The 21,567-nt window shown below is 39.9% G+C and overlaps 1 protein-coding gene across 1 annotated transcript; it reads right to left on the reverse strand.

Annotated features, from left to right (window-relative positions):
• Positions 1-870: 870 nt before the first annotated feature.
• Positions 871-17,570, reverse strand: KCNA3 (potassium voltage-gated channel subfamily A member 3). Its single transcript, XM_067727217.1, has 2 exons — positions 14,167-17,570; positions 871-2,974 (listed from the first exon to the last, which is right to left on the reverse strand). Exon 1 carries the CDS (start codon positions 17,519-17,521, stop codon positions 15,773-15,775), a length of 1,749 nt encoding a protein of 582 aa, XP_067583318.1. The 5' UTR covers positions 17,522-17,570; the 3' UTR covers positions 871-2,974; positions 14,167-15,772.
• Between the last annotated feature and the right edge of the window lie 3,997 nt (positions 17,571-21,567).

The following is a 21,567-nucleotide window of genomic DNA, read 5'->3' on the forward strand; positions in this document are numbered from 1 at the left end:
GTCACATGAGTAGAGATGTGGCATCTAAGTGACTGGAGGGGAGCAACATGGACATGAACATGTATATTACAACCATCTGAAAACAATACAGAATTTTCAAAGATGTAAAGAAGCATACAGACTACTAAAAGGAATTGGGGCTCAGTGACGTTAAAGGGACTTTCCTAGGGCACATGAGAGTTATTGGTAAAGCCAGCATGAAAGCACAGAGACACCTGCTCTACCAAACTGCGGCTTATGCGGAAATAATCAAGAGATCATAAGGCAAACACTCCTATCCCTCTAACCTCTTCCTACCTTCTCCTACTCCCAGGATTATAATGTTGAGTATGATAAAGCTCTGCTATAGCTTTAGCATTTCATATATGATTTCAAATCACCTTAACATCAAATTAAATTAAAAAAACTAACCTCCCCTCCTTTTCAGGTAATACATTAATCTGTTTCCATTCCGGAGAGTGATTTTTTCTACTTTTTCATGATCCCATTTATAGACCAGTGACAATTCTCAGAGGAGAAAAAAATCCCATATTCTCTCTCACAAGCAATTTGAAGAATGATATATTTATGACACTTTCAAGACTTAAATCTTATTTCAATTTATTCATTCCTTCAGAAATTCATAAAAAATCTGAGTACTTAAGTATGCTTCAAAGCCTTTTCAAATGCATATAATGAGAATTTGGGGGCTGGAAAGGGCTTTGGAGAGTAACCCAGAACATTCATTTTGCCATTAGGAAACTGCAGCCTAGCAGTGGTAAGTGACTTATCTAGGGTCCCACAGGCAGAAAGTGGGTAAGAATTCTGGTTTCCTGATATCTAGAATAATACTATTTTTACTACCCATTTGGTGAACCATACTTGATATGACAAGTTTCTTCATCTGGTACCATACTGTGTTTTATTGCAAAGTCCAGATTTTGTCTTTTTTTTTTTTTGCGGTACGCGGGCCTCTCATCGTCCCCTGCATCGGCAGGCGGACTCTCAACCACTGCGCCACCAGGGAAGCCCCAGATTTTGTCTTTATTTGAAACTGTAGCCTATAATAATAATGTGGATATGATATTAAACATACTATAATGCTTAAGGTTGTGTCATTGGTATTTTATAAAGGTAGCTCTTGTGTCTATTTTGGTAACACCTACTGATCCTTACTAAAACATCTGCATGTTCTAAGACCTCCTATTAGGACAGTTGTTTGGTTTGTTTCAATCATCCCAATAGCTGATGTGACCAGGCTGTGATCATCAGTTATGAGTATTAAGGTGGCTGGAAATGGACTATTCTCTGGGCCAGTGTCTCTACTACACAGGCTAACACAGAGCAAAAACACCGTGGTGGCTATATTTTCACTTTAATCACAAATTATCCAGATTGGAGGTTCACATAGCTCAAATCTGAGACAGCTGTCATTTTTCCTTTACTTCCTTTTTTCCTAGAGTGATCTGGTCTCAAAGTTTTGACCAGAGAAATTACCAGCAGATTGTGCAAAATCCATTGTAGACGTTGCCTCAAAGAAAGTTACCTGGATTGTATCTCCTGTCTGTTTCGCTGCTAGTAGGTATAAGATTGTTTCAGTTACTGATTCTTATATGTTAACAGTGAAATTCATCACCTGCATTTCCTTCTACAGGACATCAAAAAGTGTTATAATTTTGGCTTTCCTACAACAATATTTTGATAGTAATTGAAATTCTACAAGTACTCGTATTATAACTTAGCATTGTTATGCATTTAAATAGCAGGAGGTTGGAGTTTTACACATTTGTTCAGGTATATTTTGAAAATGAAATATGGAAATGAAAAGTCTTCTTTATATTAAATGTTCACAGTTTAACTTTCCATAAGGCTTATTAAATAATATGCAAATAGCTACCATTCTGCTGAAATGTCACAGTAAATACATTAATAATGGCACAGAAGTGAAATGTCCCCAAATGGGAAACCATTTTAATGATCTCCTAAATCTCTTTTACAAATAAAACTTTGCTTTTCTTTTTAACTGAAAAAAGTTCCATTTCTAAAAGAATATAAAAATAGAAAATGAGTCAAGAAAACTTTTACAGATACAATTTTTAAAGAAATTCTTAAAACATTAGATGAAATATTGTATATATCTTTAAGAATGTGCTTTGTCTCACCACACCAAACATCATATGAAAACTAAATTAAATTAGTATATTATATATGAACTGTTGAAAGGTATAACTAAATGTTAAAATTTTAGTTAAGATAGACAACTTAAACATATAATAGGTACTACTATATTTTTTAAAGTTAAGCTCTGCTAAAACCTACCTACAAGACTAATTTGCAAATCTATCATTTTGAATCAAAAAATAAAAGAATGTTTAATCAAGCAAGGCACATTTCTTTTAGGCAAGTCTGTCTTTAATACCATTCATCTGGGCACAGTGTAGACTTCGCTTATTTACATATAAACGGGCTAATTTATGTATGAGAGGCTTTGGTACAAAACACACGTTCACAAATAAAGTTGCACATAACTCAGAACAGAGAAGATAACATTAATATACATCATGATTAAACGTAGTCCAGTAATTAAATGAAAGAAGAAAACAGTGTAATAAGTTGCCTTGTTAGAAACAAACATTTAGGTTTTCTTTATTAGCAGTAGCGATTAGTTTTTGGATGATTAAATATCATCAAAATGTCAAAAGGTTGAAATGATACTTTATTATTTTTAATGTTCTTCTTTATTTCTTGGTCAATATCTTTTATATTGCACACAATTTGAAGAGAATCCTCCAGGTTCAGAGCTGTTTCTTGTATATGAAGCATTTCTTAGAGACATGTTATTTAATGTCAACTGAAACAAAAGTATGTGCTGGCAGACAGATCACTGTCCATCAGCAATATAACCAACACTGTATTCTTGATCTAAGCAATTTAAAAAGAGCATCCTACTGGTCAGTGCAGCTCTACAGTTCTTTACGTAGGGCTCTTCAGGTATCTGTTGGACAGAGTAAACACAATAATTTACTGTATATTTAGTTTTTAAAAAATTGTAGACTTTAGGTCAATATTAAATATTCTACTCATTACACTTTTAAAAACTTTATTTTTTTTTTACTGTTACCTTGAGAAGTTTGAGCAACTTAATTTTCTAAATGCATTAACCACATATTGAGGGCTTTTAATTGATAAGTCAGAAACAGTTTCAGAGTATGCTGAAATTATGAACCTTTTTCCCCTTATTAATAATGAATTCCAAATGTAGTCTAAACCAATGTGATTGTTTTTGGAATGGGAAAATTTATCTTCATCTTTACAACCATCTGAAAGGTACAGTCTACTGATTTTTAGAAAAATACATGTATCAATCTTCTCAATGTATTTTCAAGGTGTTGTTTCTTTTCTGGCTGTGCATCCCACTGTGGTAATCTAAGAAGAGAACTCCTTTGAAGTGAATAGATAAGTGTTATGGAGAGGAAAAAAAAGGAGAGAGAGAAACAGTCTCAAAATGAGTATTTTGACAACCAGGTTCTAGGTACTACAAATGTACCTAGAACTACAGATAATCTGTAATGACAGATTACCCTGTCATTACAAATAACTTTCAAATCTATTGATCCTTTAAAATATGAACTCTGTACAGTTATATACCACTTTAGGGAATAAAAAATTAAGATAACAATAGCCACTTAACCAAGGTCTGTGGAGAACCAAGAAATAAGTGTTCAAGTGTATTGCTTTCCTCTCCCCAACTACAAAAAAATCATCTGGAAATAAGGATAATAAAGTGTTTCTTAAAAATAGCATAAGGCAGCACAACTCTCTTGTTCACTGCTACATTCGGAATATAGAATGGTGTCTGGCACACAGTAGACACTTTATATGCTCAGTGAATGAATAAATCACTATTACTTTGTACAGTGTCTACACATAGGAGCTATGCAGTAAACATACGTTGAATGAATGAATGGATATATAAAAATTAGGTTTATGTACTCTAGAGATTTACTAATTGTGCTACTTATACATACAAAAACAGAAAATCCTACACTCAGCTTCAGATTTCAATATGTGAATATAATCCATCATAATACATAGAGAAGACTGTTTCTCATAAATACTCCTGGTCTTAGCAGGTGTCTCAAAACCAGTTGTAAATGCCTAATCATGGCCACCTGGAATTTGACTGTGCTTTTCATGCAAGACTCATTCACTCACTAAACTATATGGTGTATACCTACTATTCTGGGAAATTATCTAGTGAAAAGTCTTCCTTTTTGGTCTGGATTATACTTGCTCATCCTTCATGAAGGAAGTAACTTCTTCTTAACCCTGGTCTTCAGTCAAAAAGCAAGAGTACATTCTTGCATCATAGTACACTTAATGTTCATTATGAAAGTTTTAAAATTACAGTGGTCTACTAGCTATTGATGACAACTAATTATAAGAAATCACAAGTAACATGAATGATATGATAATCTTTTTATTTCCTCAGTGCCTAGCTTCTGCTCAATGCTACTGCAGCTTTGATTACCTTGAGATGGTTCTATTAAGCTATTCTTTTCTTGATGCACCCTTTTTATATAAGGGGCTGGGGCTTTCTTTAACTTCATGTGTCAATACCTGCTTCAAGGCTCTTGGGATTATTAAGTCTGGTACAGCTTGGCATCCTAATAGACTGTAGGTGCGGAAGGAGTTGCAATTCAACAGAAACAAAACAAAAAATAAAAGTGATTTTAGATGGTAGTCATATTGTTTCTATTAGTGGCTAAGAAATGGGTTGAAGGGCTTAGAAAAATGAACATTGACTTAAGTATCAAAATTACAGAAGAGAGAAAGAAAGTATAATGGTGACTTATAATTGAAGATATCAATATTTGACCAAATAAATATTCTAAGATATAAAGCAAGAAAAAAGGATAAGAATAGTCAAATTTCAATAGCTATCAAGTCTGTGAAAAAGTAACTGATACCTCTACTCAGGCCTAAATGAAAGAGATGCAGATATCCAGGTTACCTGTTAGCCTCACTAACTTGTGTCTGATAAGGAAAAAGCTGAAATCATTCTGTGACGCGGTGTTATGGGAACTTTGTCCTCGTGTGTCTATACTTTGACATCTACTAAATAACTTGCAGTTGGCTGCACATCAACAACTTCTACAAATTCTACCAGCTAAATGGTCATGAATTAGCCCCAAGGACTAGAAAGAGTTCTTGCTAAGTTATGTATAATTCTCTGATTGTCCTCTTGGAAATTATGCACTCTTGGGGAGCAGAAAAAGTTTAAACTCACACAGTGATTAAAACTGGTAATGTGCCAAGATGTGAGCTTTGTCAAAAATCTGAAAGTCATGCGAAAATGAGCTGTGAGGTATAAGCAATACTACTTTAAGCAGTATTTAGGTCTACTAAAAATAAATCTCCTCAATTCACATAGTAATATATTTATAGTAATATAATTTATAGCAATATAAATTGACCTTTCAAAATGAGTTAAAATGTTTGCAGGTAAAAAGTTTACAGAATCTAGGTATAAAGCAACTCAGACACAGTTCTTACTTGGAGAAATTATTTCTCTCTATGGATTTTAGTCGCTTACTACATTTTTAAATCTCACATATAGTCACTCTTGTTTAACTGATTTTAATTACAATTTCTTATAAAAGTAATAGATTAGTGAATTCCTCAAATACACATTGCTCTTCCTCAAATACACCAGGTATTTTGTTTTGTCCTGTAGTCTTACCTGAGGTAAATATAAAATGTAATGGCATGTGAGGCTGCCTCTTAAATATCTAATACCTTGGCTATACCAGGTTACAACAGAATATCTGGAAAAACCCATATTGAGTTAAATAATAAAAATAAACAACGTTACAATTCCTCACCCAAAACCAGAAAAAAAAAAGAAATGAAAATTATGCATTTTCAATTCTCTAGTCTGTGTCATTTCTTTAAAAAGTCCTAACAATGGGTCCTCAGAAGAGAGAAATGATCTCTGTCGTATGTGGTCTTAATTGTACAAAGTGATAGAAGATGAAAGAGTTTCTAAGTTCTACTGGTCTACAGATGTAACCTCAAGCATATGCAGACATGCATTAGGTTTGATTAATTTGGTGACGTATCTGGTAAGGAAATTGTGCCACTGCATATGCAGAGGCAACACCCAGGTGAATCTCTGGTCTGGTCTGCCTGAGAAATCCAGGGAAAGGAGAAAATTAAGAAGTGGTGTGGGGAAAGTTCCTTGCTATTCACATCAGGAGAATCCCCATTTCCTACAGCAGAAGAAAGTGCATTTGTTATCATATTGCCTAAAATCATGGCAATATCTGCAGTACTCATTTATATCAATGTTTTAATTAGTTTCAGTAATTCCATACTACACTTTGGCTTTTCAAGGCTGCTAGGAATCTCCCAATACCAACATATGCTACTGGACTGCCTCTCACCTTCCATCTTATTTTATTTAGAAGCAGCTTAAGTTTTGCCATTATAACTGTCATTCTAAGAATCCATCCTTATTTCTCATGGATGGATCTTCTTTCATACAGGAACAAATCACTTTTAAAAATAGCCTATTTTTGTGATCCTACCACATAACTTGACAACTACATGAAAAATTAGGTTATATTGTAAAAGAAATACTTTTATCCAGTAAGGCCTTATGTACAGTAATATAATTCTTTAACGTGATTCATTGATGAGATCTCTAATAATTTATTCAATCAGTTTCCATAGTCCTGAAGACCCCATGGGTGTTTAAGGACTCACTATTAACTGAAACCAAGACTGAACTTACAGGGAAGTTTCTTAGAATGTCTGCTAGATAGGTAAGTTCCTGGATATATTACTTGCTTGTTCTGATTTTTGCTGTCTGTACTACTTGGGTCAACCAGTCAACAAGTATATACTGAATATCATTTATAAAGAGCATTCTATTAGCTATTAGGTAGGAAACACCGTCTCTGTGAGGCATTCTGACTTCCAGATACCCTTGGTGATTAGGAGCGACATCACATATAATGTTATATTTAACACGCCCCTGCTGGAGCATGTTTTGCCAAATGGAAGGCTTCTCCAGTGAACCAATGACGAGGAATTTCATCCAAAAGAGCATGGTGAGGAGTACAAGCCTCACAGTGATAAAATGAAGCATAGATACACAACACGAACATTTTGTTTGTAGTTTAAAAACGCTCAAACTGGAATGCTATTCCCTTCTTCTCATCGCTCCCTCAAATAAATACTCATTAAGCACTAACCTTATTCCAGGTAATATTCTAGGCCTTGGAGGATACAGTCCCAAAGAACAGACAAAAATCTTTGTTCTCATGGAAGTGAAGGGAAGACAGCAATAAACAAAGTAAGTGAAATGTCTAATACTTTAGAGGATAAAACAGATCAGAGGAAGGTATAGGGAGTCCTGTGGAGGTGGCAATTTTAAACAGAGCAGCCAGGAGAGGCTCCACTGAGACAGTGACACCTAAGGAGGTGAAAGAACGAGCCGTGCAGAGAGCAGACGCTACAGCCTTCCAGGCAGGGGAATAGGAAGTACAGAGACCTGAACAGAGCATGCCAGATACATTTGAGGAAAAGCAAGGAGGCCAGTGCAGCTGCAGTTAAGGATGAATCTGAAGAGGAATCAGAAATAAGATCAGAAGGGTAACGGGGGCTAGATGAGGTAGGGCCTTGTAGGCCACTGTAAGGTCTTTAGTTTATACTGTGTGAAACGGGGAGTCAAGTGGGGGTTTTGCCGCAAAGAAGTAACATGATCTGACAAGTGTTTTAGAAGAAACACTCTGGCCGTTATGTTGAGAATAGACTCAGGCAGGGGAAAGGATAGGAGGCAGGGTGCCAGTCAGGAAGGTTAAAAATCATCTGTAAAAACCAGATGAGAGATAACGATGGCTTGAATGGTAGCAGAAGTGGTAAGACTCTGGAAACATTTAAAAAGTGGAGCCAATAGGATTTGCAAACAGATTGGATAAGGGGTGTAAGAGAAAGAGAGAAAGACGATTCGAAGGATTTTAGCTTGAGCAACTGGAAAATTGAAGTTGCCAGTAACTGAGATGGGGAAGAAGTCAGGAGGCATAGGTTTGATGGCGGGGGTGGGGGAGGAGAAGGAAGCTCAGTTTTGGATATATTAAGTTGGAGATAGACATTAGCTGTGCAAGTGGAGATGTCAAGTAGACAATCGGAAATTCAATCTGGAGTTCGGGAGAGGGGTCCAAGTGGGAGATATAAATTTACGTATAGATCATCTAAAGCTATGAGAATAAGACTGAATTCAGAAAGAAAAGAGGTCTAAGGACTAAGCCATGGAGCATGGGTTTCTCCAACATGAAGACACGGGAGAGGTGAGGAAGAACCAGTAAAAGAGTTTGAGTAGGAAAGGTCAGAGAGGTAGGAAGAAAATCCAGAGTGTGGTATCCTGAAAGTTAAATGAAAAATTTCTTCCCAGAAGTGGGAATGTATTCTACAGTGCCAAATGCTTCTGATAGGTCAAATGAAATGATTACTGAGAAATGGCCCTGGGTATAGCTATAGGAGGTCACCACTGACCCTGAAAAGTACACTTTTGGTGAAGTGGTAGGGGTGAAAGCCTGAACAGATTCCAGAGAGAATGGGAAGGGATTCAACGGTGAACAAAGAGAGATACAGTCCCCACTCTCACAGAGGAAATAGACATTAATTATACAACACAAATTAATGTAAAATTACAGCTATGTCAAGATAACATACTATATTCAACTCATTCTAAGATATACTGTTTTAGATTTGAGCAGCTATGAAATTAGGATGTACCTTAAAATCACTGGTACTTTCCCGTATAATTGGCAGGTTTTCTTTGTTTTTAAAGGCATATAAAATAATGGTGGTTCTAATAATCAAAAGCACTTAAATTTGATGAAATATACCATAATAGAGGAATTGATTAAACCAGTCATGAGAGATATCTTGGAGGAAGTACTGAAGTCAAAATAGAAGTGAATGAGATGAGGAGGGAAGGAAGGGGCCAGTAGTGGGAACATTTGCAAAGATCCCCATTCTTAAAAAGGGAGCTTATTCTGTAATTGGAAGAAGATCAGGGTTGCTGGAGTACAGCAGAATGAGGGAAGGAGCACAGGTATAGGATAAGGCTAGACACGAGGGCTGAGCCAGATCCTATGGGGCCATGAAGGCTATGTTAGGCCTTTGGGTCTCTATACTAATAGACCCAAAGAACAGGAAAAAACCTTGAGAGAATTTTAAGCAGAGGCAGGTGATATAATCAGATCGAGTCTCGAAAAGATCATTCTGGCTAGCAGGTGGAGAAAGGGTCAGGTTGGCCACAGGAAATGTGGGAAGGCCAGTTAAGAGACCTTCACACTTATCCAGCATAGAGGTGATAGGAGTGTAGACTCTGGTAGTGGTAGCGATCTAGAAAAGTGGATTCTTTATAGAGATATTTAGGAGGCGAAATGACAAAACTCAGTTATAGACTGAATGTATTTACTACTTTTTGAATCTAATACATATTACTCCATTAATAGATACAATAAAACTGCCTTTTAAGCAAGGCTTTAAAAAATAAAAATGATTTGTAAATGTTTATGCTGCACATATGAATGAAAGCAAATATTTTGGAAATTCACTAATTTTCAGAAAAAGAATTAGACTGTTTAGATCTACAGACAACAAGTAAATACATCTTAGGATAGGAAATAACTTATGAAGAGGTGAAGTGTGTGTGCATGCGTGTGTGTGTGTGTGTGTGTGTGTGTGTGTGTGGGCGTGTGTGTAATAAATTAACCCCACTGGTTTCTCTTCCAAATTAAATTAAAGGCTTTAATTTAAGGAACATGTTTAAATGCAAAAAAATAAGAACCTTAGGATTCTTAAAGAAAAAGAGTTTAAAATAAACTTAGTGGAAAACAAGTGAAACAGCAGTGCTGATTGGCCTATAACACGTAGGCACAATGCTGATTTTCATTCTAAGGAGTTGGTGGGGATCTCCACAGAGATTCCCCAGAGCCTTTGTGCTCTCAAGGGAGGGGTGAGGGTGAGGTTGGGGGCTCATCGGTAGAGAAAAAGCTCCTCTCCATTCCCTATCACCATGCTGGGGGCTATGATCCCTGGATCTGCAAAGTCAGAGCCCTGCATGCACAGGTTTATTCCTAACATTCTTCAGATAGGAGGAAACATGATTTTTTGTTCATTTAAATGTTATCTTACTAACAATCAGAATCCCAGGATTTACTTTTCAAGCGAGAGTTCCTATTCTGCACTATTTAGATTGCAACAATAATAAAATGGCTCCCAAGAAAATGATGAAGCCTCTTTTCCAGATCTCTTCTTTAATGCATTTGATGGTTTAATGGTGCAAACTCTGAAATGTAAGAAAAAACACATCCAGTACCAAAAAAAAGAAAAAAAGAGAGAGAAAAAACATGAAAACGTTTTTTTGTAAAATGTTTTTTCTTTACAATGTCAAAGGCAAAATTAGTTCATAGCATCACTGAAAACAAAGACAAATATTTGAAAATTTTCTAACCTGTTTGAATAATTTAAAGAATACTATTATCATGTATACTCTGTGGCAATGGCCATTTTTTGGCAGGAGGTTGGGGGCTGAGTAACAGTGGTAAGGTTTGGGTTCTGCATGGCTTCCCTTCTTCCTGTCTTCTCTGATTTGCCTTCTCTCAAATATTATCAACCACTTTCAGCAGGTTATAAAAAACAAGTGGTTTCATTTATGTATAAAATTACTACACAAAATGTAGGAAATTAGTAGTATAAAAGCAATAGTCTTATTCTCCTTAGTTTAAAAGGCCAAATACAAAACAGAAAGAAAAACCCCACCCTAAAATGCAATCCCTCAATATCCTCTTCCCCATTTACCTCTATCTCACAGTGTTTCTGTAAGTCTTCAGACTCGGGGGCACATGTGCTTCTCTGCATTTCTTAGTGGGAGGGGCTATCACTTCTATTCACAGTTGAGAGGTAGAAAGAACTCGTAACTACTGTAGAAAATGTTGACATTTTAAATGTATTGAGAAGTCAGTAAATTACAGTTACGGTTCTCAAAGGAATAGATTATTGGCATATATTATATATATTGGATTTATATATGATCAGCAAAGCAATTACTTGAGTATGTTATATACCAAAGAGGTAAACAATAAGCTTTATGTATATGAACCATAGCTTTGAATTTCTTCATACTGTGTATTTAAATTTTCAATCCCCAAATTTTATTTCAAAGTTGAGAAATAACTGATATAACACTCCTCTTATGTGTAGCCATTTGTGATTATGTCACCTTAGTTGGTGGGTATTTAAATTTGCTATAATATCAGTTTAAAACAATACATAAGAAATAAAACAATAGCAATGTTATTGTTTTTATCTCTGGATTCACCAGCTATAGGGTATATACATTTTCCCAGGGTTTTGACAGATGTGTGTTGATCCAATCACACCTCCTCCCATGAATCTCTTGTACACACAGACATACGTATACCTTTCAACGTTCAAAACAAGCAATTGAGCTCAGTGACGTCTGTGGTTTGACAAAGCTAAGTAGCATGTGTAAACTTAGACTCATCAGCATTCTGCTCTAAGCCCAATTCACTACCCATTTTCATTTTCTAAATGCCTTAGGACCTCAGGGAAGGGGCTACAACTATCATGTGGGTCACTATTATATTCTAATTGTTTTTTTAAGCACAGTTGCTCTTAAAGATTCATGGAGTGGTTAGGTTAGGCAATAATGTCACAAATTTCAATGAAATGGCAACCTCCTTCTGCTTTCCATGCTATTGTTCTAAGTAATTTCCCCCTTCTTAATAAGGGACAGTCAAAATGTTTATACTATTTTCTGGCATGGTTCTTCAGTAACCTAAGCAAAGTATGAGAAGATGGAAAAATAACAATCTGCATAATAGCAATAGTATCATCTCTTGTAGATTAAAACACACGGAAATACGAAATTAATCTTAAAACTGAAAAAATATCCATTGTCCTAGCAGGTATCACTACCAAGACTAATTATACTTTCTGAGTACTATAATATTAAATCCAGATAAATCAATCGTGTAAGAAAATAATCTTTTGTTACTAGAAAAGTCAGTCTCTTCATCTGATTTAAATACCATATTTGGTCCCTATGGTTAAAAATATCTGATGGTTAAAAAAGGGTTAATTTTTCGGTACGCTGAATGAATTACGTTTCTGGAAATATGTTCTTCACATGAATTCATTAATTAGTAACATGGGCTGAAGTCAAACCTAAAAGCATAAGAAATTTATTTTCTCAATCTCTTTCAAGTCACTCAATAAAGGGAACATGGGTTTTGGGGCCACAATGACCTAGCTTTAAATCATGCTGGATTTCTTGCTGGCTGTGAAGTCTTAGGGAAATCACTTAGCTTTAACCATCTGTTTTTTACCCTCCTAAGATAGGGTTAATACCACTTACCTTGCAGAGTTGAGAAGTGTCCTGGACATGATTGACCCTTAACAAATCGTAATTATTATTGTTATTATAGAAAGTAAATAGGAAGACACTGATAATTGATGTATTTCATGCCATTCACAAGGCTTGCTATTAATTATACAGTGCCTGTAATGATCACAATCATAATGTAATCCCTTAGCAAATAATGTAATGTAATCTCTTGGCAAAATCTCTGATGCAATATACCTGCATTAACATTTACCCTATGAGGGTAACACAACAACCCTATGAGGTACTATTTATTATCCTCATTTTACAAATAAGGAAACTGAAGCACAGACAGATTAAGTAATTTGCTCAAGGTCATACAGTATTCAAACCCTGGCAATATGACTGCAGAACTTATGCTTTAAATCACTTCATTAAAAGCCTGAAAATAACACTAATGTAAGATAATAGCCATTCACTCATCAAATGTATTGAATACAAACAAGGTGCTACATTTGGTGCTGGGCACTAGAATCCAAAACTTTGTCAAGACCTGTAGAGAACCTATAACCTTCAAGGAGCTTACAATATGGCGACCAGAAGGAATAACACTACCTCAAAGTTATGACTCAAAAGTCATATTTTTCTGGGTTAAAAAAAGTCTCCTTTGTATTACTGTTATTTTAAAACCATACAATTCCAAATATTATGGCACAACCGTAATTTACTTATAGAACTAATCAGGGTTTCTACATCTTCTGAGTAACTGTGAATAAAACTGTTACTGCACTTTGTTCATCTTTATGCTAACATCTTTTAAGAACAGATACAAAAATTATTCTTATGTAATTACTAGAGTGTATCTACATATCACCACTAAAATGGGTCCTAAAAACAACTTCTGGTCATTAAGAATACCAAAAGTTTGGTCAAAAGGTGGATCAATGTTAAAGCCTCAAACAAGTAGCAAAGGGAACTAGATAAAGGAGTTCTATTTCGAAGACCATATATAAGAACAATGACTCTATGACCAGGTACACAGATTTCTTGCTTCTGTTTGTTTTTCTTTTGTCTTTTTCTCCTCTTCCCCCTTATATAGTTGTAATCATTATTTTTCACTCTCTCAAATGCACAAATAATAAAGTAAGTAGGCTTCTGACTACCTGAAAATATTTTATGAGCTTTAAAAATAGTGTTACTCTCACTTACTCTAGGATAAAATAGTTAAACCTATCAAACCAAAAAGCAATTGTGCATAGTGTATAATTTATACTTTATATAATGTATATTCAATAAATGGAATATGCTAAAATAAAATGTTACCCTTATTGCAATTTTAACCATCTTTGTTTTGAAGAATTGTACAATTGCACACTACTAAATAATTATGTAAATGAAATCAGACCAATAATCTAACAGCAGGTCTGCCTTTTATCCTTTTTTCAGGGGAAACACGTTGTTCAGAAGCCAAGGAGGTTAGTAAAAGGAATGGAATCATTTTCAGCTCAGTTTGGGTGAAGGTTATTCTGAAGAGAAATGATCCTTTTCCCACTTTTTTGCAATAAACAATGGAAACCAAAGAATAGTTGGCAACCTGGACATCAAACAGAAAAGGTGTTATAAATGATCTTTAAAAGGCACCTAGCATATAATAAATATAAAACTATTGATTTTGCAAGTTAGCACAAATCTAGATATGAATGGTACCCCCCTGGTTCCCTGTACAAAAAGAGAGTGTTCTCAGTAGCTCCCACAGTGCTCACCTGATGCTGTCTTCTGGCCATCCCTGGCACATGGCTGAAACTTGCAAGTACTTCCCCAAGGTTTGGTTACTTCCTGTTCCTCCTTCTTATTGATTGTCTGCAATTCCCTCAGTTAAAAGTGTGCATCCTTTATATTTTTCAAGTATATTTAGTTTTTCAAGGGCTGTGATGGTGACACTGTTGTTGTGGGATCTGGATAATGTTTTTAAAGAGGAAGTCTGAAGGTCCCTTGTAGTAAGGTTTCAGGTATATTGACTGAATCTTTCACTTGCTTATGTGCAGAACACTTTGACATTTGCTTTTTAACTTCATTTGTTGGCTTCTTGGGAAAACAGTAGAGAAGCATCTTTTAAAATGATTGCCTAATTACTGGCATTTCATTCAAATCATGGCTTACTGTAGTGTATATTTAACATTCCAATGACGATATTTTCCTTTTCAATTCAGTCAATATGGGATGACATCAGTGATTTTCTGTAGTAAAAATATGCATTTTGTGATTCATTTCACCACTTTGGATTCTCAGACTTTACTTGTGCGGTTTATTCAAACAGTGGTTTTCCTTGTGAAATCATGTAAGTAGGAACCATCTGGAAAGGTTACTGTGGAAACAGCAGGGGCTAGGGGGTGGGGCTAGAGAGCAAGAGATGCCATGACAACCTTTTCGGGTTTCCCGGGAAACATGGGTTGCTATGGGAACTGCATCAGTCAGGTCCGAATTAGTAACTTCTGCTGGAAGGAGTGTCTGCCACTTTAATCTTCTTGTGATACTGCAGAAGCTTATCTCTCAGATGCATTAGGAAATTTTTTTGTTTCTCTCAGCAGCACTGAAAACATCTGTTTCTAGACTTTGATAGATGTTAGCTAGAATGAATACAGAATTTCATAGGAATCTCTTAGTCTAATACTTTCGAAATGCTTAACAAGCCCCAAAGAGTTAAACTAATTAGTCAGATCGGGACATCTTGGGCATTTCCCTTAGTTCAAAGTTGTAGAGATCCTTAAAATTCCGGGAGGGGGGCTTCCACATAGAAATTCCAGTTGCAAACAAATAAACTTACGGTGGGTTTACAAGTCATTGTTCTAAATAGACTTTTCATCCACCTATCCACAGTGTTGGCAATTGAACTAAATATTCAGTAATGTTGATGGGTCCATCAAACCGAAGCATCCTTTAAGTATGTGCCTGCTTTACTTAGTAAAGAAACAGCTGCCTTTGGATTCTGAGGTTAGACAGTTACTCTGTTCTTTAGTTTCATTTCCTTCCAGGATGTAGTTTTTTTTGTTTGGTTTTCTTTTTTTGTCTTTTTTTTTTTTTTTTTACAGAGCATGTGCTAAAAATCAAGTTTAAAGTAAGTTTGTTGTTCGAAATATTAAGAGAGGGAGAGAGAGAAAAAAAGGAGAGCTGAGAGAATGCAGCCCACTTGCAAAACAGACACCTGTTTCAGTATGAAGCAGTAGGGAGAGAGAGAATGAAGTGTGCTTTCCACTTCTTCATGTCCTTTCCTTGATGAATGGTCTGGAAATGTATAAAACAAGGACATACACAGACCAAGGGGGCACGTTCCACACAATACTGGGCACAGCATGTCACTTGTTTCATATATTAAACATCGGTAAATATCTTTTTGATGTTGACACAGGAGTTGGGATTATTGTTCGTGGTGCAGGTGGCCGTGGAATTGCCCGTTTTGAAGGGGGTCTGGGGGAAAGCGCTATGGTTCATATCCCCCTCTTCGATCACCATATACTCCGACTTACTTAGAGTCGAGTTACTCCTCGCTTTCCGGAGCTCCTCGGCTGAAGGGGAGAGGTGCTGGCAACTTCCCACGTGCAGGTACTGGGCTTGCTCTTCCCCTTCTGTCTCCCGGTGGTAGAAGTAATTGAAGTTGGAAACAATCACAGGGACTGGCAAAGCAATGGTCAAGACACCAGCGATGGCACAGAGTGACCCCACAATCTTGCCCCCTATGGTCACTGGGTGCATGTCACCGTAACCTACGGTCGTCATGGTTACCACAGCCCACCAGAAGGCATCAGGGATACTGCTAAAACCTGAAGTGGGGTCGTCTGCCTCCGCAAAATAAACCGCGCTGGAGAAAAGGATGACCCCAATAAAAAGGAAAAAAATGAGCAGCCCCAGCTCCCGCATGGAAGCCTTCAGCGTCTGCCCCAGGATCTGCAGCCCCTTGGAGTGGCGGGAGAGCTTGAAGATGCGGAAGACCCTCACCAGGCGGATGACTCTCAGGATGGCCAGGGACATGGCTTGCTGTCCATTGCCTTGTCGCTCAGCCAGCTCGGTGCCCAGAGTGATGAAATAAGGGATGATGGCCACAATGTCTATCAGGTTCATGATATTTCGCGAGAAGGTGGCTTTGCTGGGGCAAGCGAAGAACCGCACCAGCAGCTCAAAGGAGAACCAGATGATGCACAGAGTCTCCACCACGAAGAAGGGATCCGAGAAGCTGGAGGCTCCCGCGGGAGCCCCCGACGTGCTGTTGCTGGCCGTCTCGAACAGCTCCTGCGACGGCGAGGCGGTGTAGTACTTCTCATCGCGGAACTCGGGCAGCGTCTCCAGGCAGAAGATGACGATGGAGATGAGGATGACGAGCACGGACACGATGGCGATGCCCCGGGCCGGCCCGGAGCTCTCCGGGTACTCGAAGAGCAGCCACACCTGGCGCTGGAAATCTCGGCGGGGCAGGGGCCGCTCCTCCTCCCGCAGGAAGCCCTCGTCCTCGCGGAACTTCTCCATGGCCTCCTCGCCCAGCTGGTAGAAGCGGATCTCCTCGGAGAAGATGTCGATGGGCACATTGACCGGCCGGCGGATTCGGCCCCCGGACTGATAGTAGTAGAGGATGGCGTCGAAGCTGGGCCGGTTGCGGTCGAAAAAGTACTCATTGCGGAGCGGGTCGAAGTACCTCATGCGCCGCTTGGGGTCGCCCAGCAGAGTCTCCGGGAACTGGCAGAGGGTCTTGAGCTGCGTCTCGAAGCGCAGCCCCGAGATGTTGATGACCACGCGCTCCCCGCAGCAGTCCTGCTCGCCGGCGGCGGGCAGCGCGGGTGGCAGCGGCTCGTAGCGGTCGCAGCCGCCGCCGCCACCGCAGCCGCCCTGAGGCGGGTCACCCCCGCCGTCGGTCGCCTCCGGCTCCAGCAGGTGGTCCCCGGGCACCACCGTCATGTCCGGCGGCAGCTCGGGGCCCGCGGCGGGCTCTGCGTAGCCGGGATTCACCAGCGTGTGGGCGCCGCCGCCGCCGCCGCCGTCGCCGCTCGCGGGGTGCTGCGGCGGGTGGGCGCGGTGGCGGGCGGAGGGCGGCGGCGGCGGCGAGCGCAGGAGGCTGAGGTGCTCGTCCATGCGGCGGGGAACAGGCGGCGGCGCGGGGCCGGCTCGCTCCTCCTCGATCTCCCCGCCCCTTCGCCGCCTCCGCCTCCCGCCGAGCCCGCCGCCTGTTGCTGTTGCTGTCGCTGCCGCGAGGCTCGGTCTGGGTCTGGCGCTGTCCGCCGGGCTCCTCCAAAGAGACGCCTCCTCAGCCCTCCTCCTCCCTCCTCCGCGGGGCGCGCTCCCGCCCCTCCGCGTCCCCTCCGGATTCCGGCCCACCGCGCGGGCGCGCGCCCCGCTCCCTGGGAGCCGCCGGGGCCAGCTCTTCCCCGCCGCCCTCCTCGTCCCTCTGGGCCACCCGAACGCCCATATTTTGCACTTCGGCGTCCCCACGGAGCCCTCGCGCGCCCAGTCGGCCCCTTCTCCAGCCCCCCGAGGCCGCGTCACCGTCGCGCGGCTTCCAGATTGGCCCTGGGCCGCACTGCAGCCGGCGGGCGCCGGCCTCCTCGCCCCGCAAGATCCACCTGGGCCCCCCGGGGAGGCTGGCTCCGCGGAGCCGAGGTGGCCGAAGGCGGAGGCGGGCTGGGAGGGAGGATGGGGGCTTGCTGTGGGGCCGCCGCGGTGTCGAGGCAGGGAGTGGCAGGCCCGGTGGGCGCCTTGGGCAAGAGGCAAGCCGGGTGCCTGCATCCTGAGCCCACTCGAGGGTGAAAGACCGCCAGGCCGGGAGGGCTGTAGATAATTTCGCTCCTGTTTGGATGAGAAGCCCAGCGGAGTAATGGGTACTGAGGCGTTTCGCACCCGGAGTCTGAAGAAAATGATCATTAAAGACATTCAGGGACTTCACTTCTGCCGTGGATAGTTCACACGACCTTTCGTAGCTGAGATTTCAGCCATTAGGAAGAGTCAAGGACCCAGTTTCTGGTTAGGTTTGGCGAGGGCAGCCTGGCCTTTTCAGTACAGTGAGTTTCCTGTCGGTGCAAAAATTAGAGGAAAATGAAAAAGGAAATTCACATCTCAAGTCCGTGGTGGGAGGGACGGGAGCCAGACCAGTACCTAGGCCGTGCCTGATGTTCCACCGCTGGCCTTGCCGTAGGGAATTGGTCACGCTCTAGTTGTTAAACTGAGAGAACAGTCATTCTGCAACTTGTATCTCTGTTGCTTGATTTTGGCATGGTGATAATAACTAACAATTGTCCCCTTTGAACCTAAACTATTTCTTTAAATTGTTGTGGGCACACTGAACACAATTTCTGTTTCCAGACATTTTGGCAACTCCAATTTAGAGTCAACCCTAGGCTTAAAAATGTGTTTTCGATGGTATCCTTCAAATCATTAACAAAAGAGGAACTGTTGTGTAGACAATTCCCTCACCCTTCATACCTTAGCTGACAATTTGACTTGAAGTAAGAGTGATTTGTGGTCATTGCTTTCCATACCACTGTCAACTGTGAGGTTCTCTAGGGCAGAGCCAGATCTTATCCAATTTATATTCCTAACAACTACCAAAGTGCCTGATCAATAGTAGGCACTCAGTATACGTTTGTTGAATTGAATTCCCCAGCAAGTGATGTTTTGTATTTCTATCTGCTCTGGAGTGTCAACATTTATTTCTTCTGAGCGCAGGACCACTGAGATTCCTGGGATGAGTGGTGGGGAGAAACTGAGCTCGCAGTACAGCATGTTACTCAGTTATGCCATAGGGTTTCCATCTTTGCCTTTTCTGGGTACAGCAAGCACCCATGTTCTTTACTGTCCTTTATCTTCCACATCGCCTCCAGGTCAGTGCCAGGCACTGAAGGCAGTAACATATTGTAAGATGGTAAAAGTGGACAGCCATGTAAAGTACTCTCTCACAAAGCTAGAACAGTGTACTTGAGCTGGTAATTAGGGTAGCAGTATAATCAATTATTCATATATTTAAATCTAAGTATAAGACAGATGGCTCACTGCAAGGATGGCTGGTAGAAAGGCAAAGACCCTATTTTTAAAGACCGAATGTTTCATGCACTTCTATGTCTGACTTAGAAAGTGATTAATTTCTCCATTTGCAGGAATTAGTACTGAAATTAATATTAATCAATGGCAAGGAAGAGCAGAACAGAGGATGGTCCTGTGATGGATGGTCACAGCTCCTCCCTTCTGTGATCTCTCTCCTTCAGAAATGACTATTTCCATTCCTTTCATGCATTTGTTTTGTTTGGAAGACTGCTTATGAGCTTCTTAGGATGGTCCTGACTTTATATTTGAGGCCCAGAGAAGTTTGTTTCTTCAAGCCTACACAGCACGTTTGTGGCAGAGTTGGGCTTAAAATCTTGGATTACTTCCAAATCCAATGTTCACTTTACTGTATCACACTGTGAAACTCTTATGTCGATCACTGTGAGTGCTTTGTAAATACTAGATTTCTAACAGCACCCAATTTTCTTCTCATTGCTGACTAGTTCACTTCAATTCATATTTATTTTAAGTGAAAACCACTTTCTTCTGATGGCTAGTCTATTGTTTATAAGAAATGAGTTGGTGGGCAAATTCCAGCCCTGTTGGACAGCAGAACCCATCACAACAAATCAGTGTCAAAAATGACACTTCAGGAGCAAGTATACCATTTATTTAGTGCCCCCAGTGGAGTAGCTCAAAGTGATTTGAAAATGTCTCATTAATCCTCATGACACCCCTGTGGGATAATAATAATATTATTATAATGTTTAAGCGTAGAACTGTGGCAAAGCCGACAGCTTCTCTGAGCATGTGCAGAATTTCCTTATATTTCTGTCTTTAATGTTAGAGCCTAAGTGAAACCATCAGATTTGCAAACAGCAAAGGTAAATCTTGGTGTTTGGGCTTTCTATGTTGCTCTGGATGTAGCTTGAGTTTCTTACTGATCACAACAGTACTAGAGATAGCTTGTCAGTGGTTTACTGGATGTTTAGCAACCTCTGGAATTAGCCCTGAATTGTTTGAGAGTGGGACAAGGCAGGCCTAGAAATTACCACTAATTACAATTATACATAAATGAATGGAGAAAGAACACCTACTATGTGCAAAGCATTGTTCTAGATACTGTGGGAGTATGAAGTTGGAACATAGATCTTGACCTCAGTAGGCTCACATGGAGCTGGGAAGATGGGATATAAATCCAGGAAAAATCTTAACAGCAGCATTTAGTTAACAATACAAGACAATAGTACCAGAAGTGTCACAAGATACCCTGTGATTATTTGGTCTATTCTAGCCAACCTGGCTGCCTTGTTGTTTCTCAATTATGCCAAGCTGGTTCCTACCTCAGGGTCTTCATACTTGCTCTCCCCTCTGCCTGAAACATTGTTCCTCCGGATTTTCATATGACTTTCTCCATTACTTTAGGCCTCCATTTAAAATGTCACTTCATCAGAAATGACTCCGCTGATGACAACCACTCAATTTCAAAGAGTTCCCCTTCCTCTCGTATCTTGGTAACTTTCTTACCTGCTTTATTTTTTCCTTATTGCATTTATTTACTTGAAATTTTATCTTTATTTGGTTACTTGCTTATTGACTGTCTCCTGCACTAAAACATAAACTCTCTGATGGCAGGGTTTTGACTTTTTCACTTCTGTGTCACCAAAGTCTAGAACAGTACCTGGCACAATAATAGATGCTCAATCAGTATACATTGAATGGAGGAAAGAAAAGAGGCAGAGTGAACACACAACACATATGAAGGTACAATGAGTGAACCAGTTTTGCTGGTGTAGAGAGGTTATTTTGGAGAAGTATCTGTCCAGTTCTGGTTCTATTTCATAGAACCTGCTGGGCTGTACATATATATAAGGCTTGTTTTTTAAAGTGTCACTTCCTCCCTGTTTCTCTACTTTCCCTTCTCCCTACCATAATGGATGGGTCTATCTTGCACTCCAGAATTACATTCTCAACTCCCTGCTTGGGTATTCTTCCTGCAGATACCCCAAACTTAATATTTATAGCACCGAACTCATTATCTCTCTTTCCAAACTTGCTTCTCTTCCTGTTTTTCTTATTTCATGTGGGAACGTGAAGTCATCCCTGAATCGTTCCTCTACCCCCACACCCAGTCAGTCACTAAG

This window comes from Pseudorca crassidens, chromosome 2 (genome assembly GCF_039906515.1).
Source record: "Pseudorca crassidens isolate mPseCra1 chromosome 2, mPseCra1.hap1, whole genome shotgun sequence".
NCBI classification, from domain to species: domain Eukaryota; kingdom Metazoa; phylum Chordata; class Mammalia; order Artiodactyla; family Delphinidae; genus Pseudorca; species Pseudorca crassidens.

What these genes read in the sequence shown, in the direction of transcription:
- KCNA3 (XM_067727217.1), bottom strand. Translation starts at nt 17,521, where the DNA reads ATGGACGAGCACCTCAGCCTCCTGCGCTCGCCGCCGCCGCCGCCCTCC.